General features: G+C 38.7%; 1 protein-coding gene across 3 annotated transcripts; it reads right to left on the bottom strand.

Annotated features, from left to right (window-relative positions):
- Position 1: 1 nt before the first annotated feature.
- On the bottom strand, positions 2 to 7,629 carry LOC122861869 (peptidase M20 domain-containing protein 2-like). 3 transcript variants are annotated; one of them, XM_044166879.1, is made up of 7 exons: positions 6,223 to 7,629; positions 4,762 to 4,910; positions 4,485 to 4,627; positions 3,382 to 3,536; positions 2,854 to 2,980; positions 2,559 to 2,666; positions 2 to 2,385 (listed from the first exon to the last, which is right to left on the bottom strand). In XM_044166879.1, exons 1-7 carry the CDS (start codon positions 6,619 to 6,621, stop codon positions 2,246 to 2,248), a joined length of 1,221 nt encoding a protein of 406 aa, XP_044022814.1. In that variant the 5' UTR covers positions 6,622 to 7,629; the 3' UTR covers positions 2 to 2,245. The 3 variants fall into 3 exon arrangements, with proteins under 3 accessions (XP_044022814.1, XP_044022815.1, XP_044022816.1); XM_044166880.1 differs by having other exon boundaries at positions 6,295 to 7,006; XM_044166881.1 differs by lacking the exon at positions 2,854 to 2,980 and having other exon boundaries at positions 6,223 to 7,012.
- Between the last annotated feature and the right edge of the window lie 1,988 nt (positions 7,630 to 9,617).

Below are 9,617 nucleotides of genomic sequence, written 5' to 3'. Positions count from 1 at the left end.
ATGTTATATATGGGAAAATGTTTAATAAATGTTTTGTTTTCTGAAAATGTGAAAATTATTTGAGCAGAGCGTAGGTGCTGAACAACACAACCACAACACTGTGCATTTTAAATCTCCATGTAATACATTTAGTTTGTAAAAATGGAAATGGACTGAGATGGATGGCTGAGTACTGCTTCTGCAGTCATCAATCAATTCAAATCAACTAAATACACAAACAACAGACACTTCATTTCAGTTGAAGCATTTGGCGACATCTTTCTGGTTAGACCTCTGTCTTGGTCCCAAATTTTGATCCTATTTTCTTCTTCTTCTTACAAATATTTATACAGTATATTTAAACAGTGCTGGAGGATAAGCTTTCACAGATATTAGACATTGGATTGCTACCAGCTGCAGGGTCTCTCTACTCTCACTGGCACAGGTCTGATTGCTGATAAGCATTCATATAAACTGCATATTCTATAATACCATTAACTGCTCACATGTGACGTAAAGGGATATAACAGTAAGCCTATTTTTAAAAACAATTTCTCTGATTTCTTGCAGGCAAAAGTGTGGATTATGCTGAAGAATTTTTCAATTTTTTTTACTTTTGTTTTAATCCACGTAACGTCCCAAAGGGCACGGTGACAATTCAAACTTTGTGCACCATCATCCTTCAAAAACATCACAACAAACAAACAAAGGCATCACTGCAGCAGAAAGACATGAAAAGGATAAAGCATCAAAAAGATGTCCAGAACCTGATTTTCCACCACATCTGTGAAAGTTTTTAAATCGAACTGTGAGCTTTTTGAAAGCGTGCCCAGAAATCTAAATGAGTGAATAGGTCAATGGGATTTCATGGGAATGCAACACCACTTCCAGATCAGGTCATGTCGGCAATAAGTGAAAATGACATTCTGTATAAATACTGTTAGTACGATTATTTAGATAAAATTAGCTTAGACATTACAAGAAGGAGGACATCAAATCACAAGTACAAAAATGTTAAAGGACGCCACAATAAAGATTTAGGCTTATTTAAATTGTGGTTGTTGATGTAAAGATAGCAAAGATGTAAGACGCTGAGTGAATGGGCGACATCATACTACCAACAAACCAACACAATAAATACCTCTATCATCATCAAAAAAAAAAATCAAGTCTGCGGGTGCTTTGAGCTAAATGCTAACACATCTTAGCATGCTAACATTTGTTAATTAGCACTAAACGCGAACTACAGCTGAGGATGATGTAAATGTGATTCGTTTTGCAGGTATTTGATCATAAACCAAAGTATGATGAGTTAAGGGATCACCAATTCAACTTTGGGGAACATGAATGTCTGAACCAAATTTCACAGAAATCCATCCAATAGTTGTGGGACCATAAAGCCAAAAAGGTCAAGCGTCAGGGTGGCGCTAGAGGAAAAGTCAGGGGATCACTAAAGCCAGTAGGGTTTCATCCGCTAGGACCGTGAATGTTTGAACAAAATTTTATCTTAATCCATCCAATAGTTACTGAGATATTTCAGTTTGGACCAACGTGGTGAACCAAACAACCATGCTGCTAGCATAAGAAATTACATAAAATTACACTTCATAGTGTCCTATGAGCCATAATTTTACCTTCTGTTCAAAATTGCAGTGTTATATTATTTACTTTTATTTTAATTATTATTTTAATGTGCAAAGGTAACATCATTCCTGGCACTACACCATCTAAAAGAACAGGTACTCATGTTGGTATTGAACCTCAGCAAGCACCAGTCGGTAACAGTAGTTCTACTCTGGTGGGAACGAGTTCGTCCAACCCAATGAAGGTGGTCTTTGAGATACACAGCAGCTCTGTTGTCATAAATATTATGTACCACACTGAGTTGTAGTTTTATGGCTCTATGCTTCAAGGGTAAACATACGAACTGTTGGAACTGCTGTTTGCCAACATGTGCACAACCCTGACAGGTATAAAATGTCCTATGAGATAGATAGATAGATAGATAGATAGATAGATAGATAGATAGATAGATAGATAGATAGATAGATAGATAGATAGATAGATAGATAGATAGATAGATAGATAGATAGATAGATAGATAGATAGATAGATAGATAGATAGATAGATATTAATGTATCTATTTTAACTTTTTTCAGGGACAATGCACAGTGACTTTAGACATTACATTAAAACACCTAATTATTTTTTCCTGTTATTATTAAGTCATTGTTTTTATGGAGCTGTCAAAGCTGTCCCTTCTACTCATTTCTCCTGTTTCAGTTTGGCAAGGCTGAAGTCCTCTCTCACTTGCCTCAGCAGAACAGGGCAGCACACTACATCCACAGCTGTCATAGCCAGGGCTTTGGCTGTCCTCAGGGTGAACAACTGGGCCTTTTCAGCTCCTGGCACAGGGAAAAAGAGCAGAGGAGAAAAATAAAGCATCGGGTAAATAGAAACTAAACAGGCAAACCAAGTGACCTGGAAAGAGATGACGGCTGAAATTGTCTGATCGTAGTGTAATTTAATTTCAATACAAGAAACAACATCTGTTCCCAATAAACACGTGCTGCCATACCTGCTGCTTCGGTGTATTCCTCAGTGTGATTAACCGCATCGGTGCAGATGTAGAAGAAAGGGTGGATACCAGGGACGATGAATGATACGTTGCCAAAGTCTGTAGAACCTGCCAGATAATTATAAAATCACTGTGATAACGATCCAGTGAACAAGAAAAAAGACAATCTGTAAAAAAAACCACTAGATCACAGTTCTGCTGTTACACTTTTTATGTTTTTTTTTTTACATACCAGGGAAAGGACTGGACTGAGATAATAATGTCCGTTTTTTATGACTTTTTTATTTTCACCTACCAGAGAAGTTGGCTGCCTTCTCTGGAAACTGAATCCCCAAAGCTTTTCCATTACTTTCATACAGGTTTGCCAGTGTGGCATTAGGTAGAATGTTATAGTAGGCATGGGCGGGGTAGATTATCTCCACCTAAAGGAAACACAAGTATACCCTCATCCATGGGGGACGGAAATTTAACATCACAACACAGAAAGAGATTACTATCATATATTAACAGTCTAAGAACTTCCATGCTTCCTCTGTAATGTGAGTTAAACCTGCCTGAAGCAAGTGCAGCCGTAGGAGAAAAGCAGCCTGAAGATAACGGTGAATTATGCAACAGTAGCACAGCACTCAGAGCATAATTACAGGAATATGTTAAAAAAAAAAGAGCAATGTTATATAACAGCAACTCCAAAATGGCATTTTTCTCAGCTCACACATGTTTGTTTCTACATCTGTGCTCAACTGTTAATCTACATATCAGGGATATAATGTGCGTCCAGCCGAGAGGGAAGCAAATGGAAGACAACATTTTTAGGTAAGCTTACTTGGCAGCCGGTGGCAACAGCAGCTGCCCTGAAGCAAGCCTCAGCTTTAGCCTTCAGGTCACAGAGATCCTTAACCAGCGGCGTGCGCAGATAAAACTCTAACTCAGTGTAGGCAGGGATAATGTTTGGCTTCACCCCTCCATGTTTGATGATGCCTGTAGTGGAGAAGAAGAACACAATGTGCGCAATGGAGGATAAGAAGGGATGCATGCATAATAACACATAAAGAGATAAAAACATCCTTCTACATTTGAAAAAGCAGATGAAAATTGTTAAAAATACTTGGAAAAATTGCCTGACATAGATACCTTCCGGTTGCTATCCTTGTTAAATGAGTGTGTAACTGTTCGTGTATCACTTCACTATAATATCAAGGCAACAGACAGAGGCACAAGTTTGTAAAAGCTATTAGATGGTAATTTTTGAGCACTAATTTAGAACGTTGAGAACACACACACAGCGAGGTGCAGACCAGTCTGAGTTTCAATTTAAGTCTATCAAAATAAAAACGTGTTGCACAACTCTTCTCCAGCACACCATGCATTATACACCAAACATTTCCAGCTATCTTGCCTTCTTCAGGGTGACGTCTGAGGTTCACTCATCAGTCATTTGACACCAAATCACCACTGATACCAAGTATACAAAACAACATTATCATCATCCTTTTCTTTAGAAATACTATTTATAAAATACCATTACTCTTATTAGAGAGTTGACAGGAGATGGAGTACAGCATTTAACAAAGGTCCCGAGCTGGACTTGAACTGGGTCGGCGCCTTAATTCCAAAGCCACTAGGGCGTAACCCTAAACAAGCCTAAAAAAAAATCTATCAATCAATCTGTAGTTGTATCCATCCCTTAACTAAATGCATCATTTCTCCCAAAGTCCCACAAGGTCCATTTAGAAGCTGCTCTGGAGCTTTTGATCATATCACACGATCTTCGCAGCAGATGGAATTTGCCCAGTTGTCGTGGACTTGTAGATGAGCACATTAAGGACTTCTTGTCCATGCCGGCTTAAAAGTAAATGGACTTTGAGGTGAGATTGTTTTGAATGAACTTTGAAGCTCAGCTAATCCCAGTTTCTGCCTCTTCCTCACCGTGAAGCCTCCACTCTGGTTTGAGCTGCTGTCTGAGCGCAGAGAGGTTGTTGTAGGCCAGCACAGCAGCGTCCAGGGCATTCACTCCCTCCCAGGGGTATGCAGAAGCATGAGATGCCTTCCCGTGGTACTTCACTAACACCCTGTGTTACATCAACACAGCGGGTTAAGGATTATCTGCAATATGTATAGATTAGGGGGTTCATTAAGATGGAGAAAGCAGAGAGGACACAGAGAACAAGTTGTGAATCCTTATATGCTATATACAAGAACTTGCTCATCAAGTGCAACACAGGGCAGGCACGAAGCATCTTGCTGAGCTGGGTGAGCCATGAAGACGAGGTCGATGTCAGCGAACGCCCCCGCCTTGATCAGATCGATCTTTCCTCCTATATCCTCCTCTGCAGGAGTTCCCAGAACAGTTATCTGGTATAAAAAGTGTTTAATTCAGTCATTTGACAGTCATTTGACATAATTATCAGTCAAATAAGTCAAAGGTCAAAGTTAATTCTTGACCTCGGAAACAGTGTTTTTAACTCAAGGTCCACTTACTAGCTTTGTCAGAGTTTTCAACAACATTACAGTTTTTTTGCGTCGATCGTAACCAAAGATGGTTAACTCTAAACAGAGACAGGGGTTACAAATCTCTCCTTCCCATATAGGACCACATGACTGAATTACCATGCCTCGGTCATCTCCATGACAACTGACTGAGCAAACACCCGTCAACTGAGGACTGCAAGATGTAGCAGAAAGCTCCAGAAAAAGCTTCAACAGTCAACCTTGAGTTAAGATTGTTTTTGGTCAAAAATAAATACATTTTTACCAAACTGTCTGTGAACATATAGAATACACAATAATCTGTAATATGTTTTTGACACTTTTTCCCCTCATAATCGGAAGTACAATAAAATATATTGCAGTCAAAATATTTTTTAAACATATTTCACCACAAAATACACACTTTGTACAAATTCAAAGTATTATGATGCTATATATTATACTCATTTACAATTATCAAAAAATGTTTGCGTGGATAGTTGTTAACTTTTCAGTGATAATTATTGGACGTGCAAGTGTTGATTGTTTGTGGACTCAATTGAAAAATATAACAAATTAAGGAATAAACAGAAAAAAAATGATATCTTCATATTGGAAAATCTGCACCTCTTGTAGCCAAGACTCATCAACACAACTTGTTCTTGTATAATAATAATAAATAAATAAATAAAAAACACATTTGTTTAATAAAATCAATACAGAATCCAACAGTGCTTTATTTTAACCTATTTACTGATATTTGTACCAAAAGTTTTTATCTATTTAACATCAGTGTACTTTTTATTATGTTCTTAGATATGTTTCTTGTTCCCCGTAGCTGTCTTATCCTTGTCTTTTATGTTGAACGTGGATGAGGGACAATAAAGCGAATCTTGAACTTTTTTAAATTTTTTGCTATTAGGCTATTATTAGGCTGTTATAGGCTATAAAATAAAGTATTTTATTTTGATACACAAGTCTTTTATTGCTTGAAGAGCGGAGTCACATCTTGTGAAAATGTGTGACCTGTTGAGTCAGAGTCATCAGAGGAGTTGACTGAAGGACTGATTGAGATTTGTCTATCATATCTTTTGATCATGTATCAGAACAGTGTGTTGTCAGTCAGCTTTCAGAGTTGCTCAACGTTTGACTTCTGGTTGTTTATTCTGAAGTAACAGCACTACAGTTCCCTGGTTACCTTCACTGGGACAGGGAGTTCAGTCTGGCTTTCTAAAGCAGCTTTCAGCCCCAGAGCGGCGGCGGCCCCCACCTCTGCTATCAGGTTGTGCCCGCACGCGTGCCCGATACCCGGCAGCGCGTCGTACTCGCACATGAACCCCACGTTCAGCCCCGGCTCACCCTCCCCGCCACCGACCGGACCCCAGCAGGCCCGGAATGCAGTCGGTAGTTTGTAGTGACTTTCGACCGTCCACGTCTGGTCCTGAGAGAAGTAGCGGACCAGCCTGTCGTGCGCATGCGTCTCGTTTCCGGCAAGTTCAGGTCGGCTCCAAATGTCCCGACTCAAACTGTGCAGCTCGTCTTTACGTCTGTCTATGCACAGCTGGAGGGCGTCTTTCATCTGCTGTCGCTTCTCCATGTGGCCTGACAGTCCTGAGCTTCACTTTGGTGTTGTGCGAAGATCTATTGACACAATTTGCTGTCTTCCAGGAAGTACCATTCAGAAACATCAGAAACTGGGCGGAGCCGCCGCTTTTACGCCGGAAGTAGTTTTACCATTGTAAATTTGCATTTGAAAGTTTAGTTTTTATAGCTGAACATACTCATTCTGCGGTAAAACTGTCCCTGTCAGTGTTTTACTACTATATATGATGCTTTTGGATTAATATTACTGCTGCATTAATGTGTATGTTGCATTTTACTGCTGTAGATGTATAAACAATTAATACTTCAGTTTATCAGAGAACTTCTAATTCATTAATTTTGGAGATACATGGTTTGAAAGGGTAAAATTGTAATCTGAAAAGTAACTAGTTAGTAACTACAGCGAAAAAAGTACAATATTTGCCTTAGAGATGTAGTGGAGTAGAAATATAAAGTACAGTACTTGAGTAAATGTACTTAGTTACATTCCTTCCACTAACAGGGTTATAATGTTCAGTTTTTGTTGAAAATGTTTTAAAAGAGGTGTTGATGAACTGTCATTTTGGAGGCTGCAGTTTGTGGTGCGTTATACTGACAGGTATGTCTATTATTTTGTCCACCCCATTTATATCAATGAGGTTTAGACTAAATAACAGCTTATGAACATTATTGCAGAGCAAGCTAATAAACTGGCAACTGAGTGTATGTAAATTCATTCACAGGAGGAGTTTTGGGTCATTTCAGCTTCACTTTTTATTTTAAATTCAGAAAATTGTATCACCTATTGGACATACACATTTGCCTCAGTGTGGAGGCTATTGTTTTGTTTTTGTACAAAGAATTCCTGGGGAATGCACTTAGCCAGACAGCCTTGATGTATCATGTACTGTTTGATGAGTTTGACCAATTGTGTTGGGCTACAGCTCCTTTCATTCTGTTTAAATCTTGTGAAATGTTAAAATGTACTAAAGCAATGGAAAACAACCCATTAAAAGTTATTTTATTATAAGTTATTTTGTAATTTCTATCACATTGGACTGGAATATGTGTGCTCTTGCTTTTTGCTTACATTTTGAAAGAGAGTTACTAGAGTATAACTTTTAACTAAGAAAATATTACATGCTTAAACAAACCAACAGATTGGTTTTTATTTGAGCAGACAAACATTACAAAATCACCTGTTCCTTTTCCCCTTCTCTAGAATATTGTCCATCTGACAAAACCAGTCATTATTTCAACAGATGAAGACCGTCCTGATGGCTGCACTGACCTTTTAGTGACCAAAGCACTTCCAACTGCTCCCGGTTCTACCTCCATTAAACTAAAAAGGACCCCAGGTAATGTATTTTCAGGTACATAGTATATGAGAGTGGAATTGCTGCAGTACTTTCCTATACATTTTGTGACTTATACAGGAAATATGTTGCCCTGTGCTTTTGTAAATCTTCACTCAGTGCAACACTGCTTTCTTCCTCTTTAATGCAGTATTGTGAAAATACCTCTTTTATTAGCATCAAACTTTAAATGAGTTTCTTTGAAGCTGGATCGCCATCTGTTGGCCAGAATCACACTCTTTTTTTTTTCCTGTTTAACTGCTTGAAAGAGTAGATACTGCATATCACAGTGCACTGAAATTTGTTACAAACTGTAAAGCTCGTTTGAGATCACAAGATATGATCTTGTTGTCTGTTCCAAGTGTACGGACGGAACTGGGAAAGACAGCTTTTATGTGCTCTGCTCCCCTCACTTGGAACAACCTTCAAAAAGACTAAGAGAATTGGTCTCTCTGCCAGATTTTAAAGCTCTTATGAGGACAATGGTGAGTGAATCGGTTGGTACATGTCACTGTGCTTAGGTATTTTACTTATTTCAACACGTTAATGTATATCTTATGTGTTTTCGAGATCTCTGATCTCAACGGGTCTTACTTGACTTACTTGGTTAAATATGGGTTAAATTAAAAAAATAGCCTGTAACGACACAGCTTCCATCAAACTGCATCTAAATATTAAATGCTATTTAATTTAAATCTGGAACTTTGGATAGGGAATTGACAGTTCATAACATTACAAGGCTCCAGAAACATAACCCTACACAAACCAATGCACATTTTTGCATGTTAGTCATATGCATAAATCAGAATGATGCTTCTCCACTGTGATTTACTGTCATCAAGATAAAACAGAACCCTTCTGTCAGGCCTGTGTGATGTGCTGTATTGAATGAGAGTAAATGGAGACTGTCTGTTACCACACTAGAGGGACCCAGAGTGACATACTTTTGCACATGGTTCTGCATTCATTTAATTTGCTATGAAAATAAATCACTATTCTGCTGCATTTCATGTTTTACCTTGAACAATTTAGTGGATTGAGAATGAATAGAAAAAAGGCCTTTAGGAAGAAAACTCTGACAATCATCTTTTTTATTTTATATATTGCCTATAGCTACTCAGATGACTGTACACATGCAGCAAGCAAACAATGTTTTCCCTTGAACTGGGATCTGGCCCCGTAAAACAAGGACAATTAGCGCTGAATTAATAAAAATTAAGCTCCACAGCTGTCACACACCCAGCGAGTGTGTGTGTGTGTGTGTGTGTGTGTGTGTGTGAGAGAGAGAGAGCAGATGTACATGTATGTGTTTTCTGTCTATATTTGAGTTGTAGGTTAATTGGGGGTGGTTGTCAGTCACAGGAGGAGACATGTTGAACAGCGCTCAGCAAGCTGACACCAAGACTGTGTCCTGACATGGCCTGTCTGTCAGCTTACTTTACGCCCCGCTGGTGATGCCGACACTCATTGTGTATCAATTAAGTGACATCGAAGGGAGGCAGCCATGTGTCACTCCATTGTTTTATTCAGGGATTTGCCTCGTGAGCATGTGTCTAATTTCACATGATTACACATGTTTTTGGCCTCACGTAGTGGCCAGTGATTCCACAACCTTGAGAATATTGGTTTAAGACTGTTAGCCTCTGATGATGAAGTA

The sequence above is a fragment of the Siniperca chuatsi genome, linkage group LG15 (assembly GCF_020085105.1).
Source record: "Siniperca chuatsi isolate FFG_IHB_CAS linkage group LG15, ASM2008510v1, whole genome shotgun sequence".
NCBI lineage: Eukaryota > Metazoa > Chordata > Actinopteri > Centrarchiformes > Sinipercidae > Siniperca > Siniperca chuatsi.
Note: the sequence above shows the minus strand (reverse complement) of the source record. Positions and strands in the feature narration are given on the sequence as shown.

Bases quoted from the DNA above. Each gene is read 5' to 3' on its own strand.
- LOC122861869 (XM_044166879.1), bottom strand. From the start codon at position 6,621: ATGGAGAAGCGACAGCAGATGAAAGACGCCCTCCAGCTGTGCATAGAC. The intron at 4,628-4,761 runs GCAAGTTCTTGT...GATGTAACACAG, and splicing joins CCCTGTGTTGCACTTGATGA to GGTGTTAGTGAAGTACCACG. The intron at 2,667-2,853 runs GTAGGTGAAAAT...ATTATCTGGCAG, and splicing joins GAAGGCAGCCAACTTCTCTG to GTTCTACAGACTTTGGCAAC.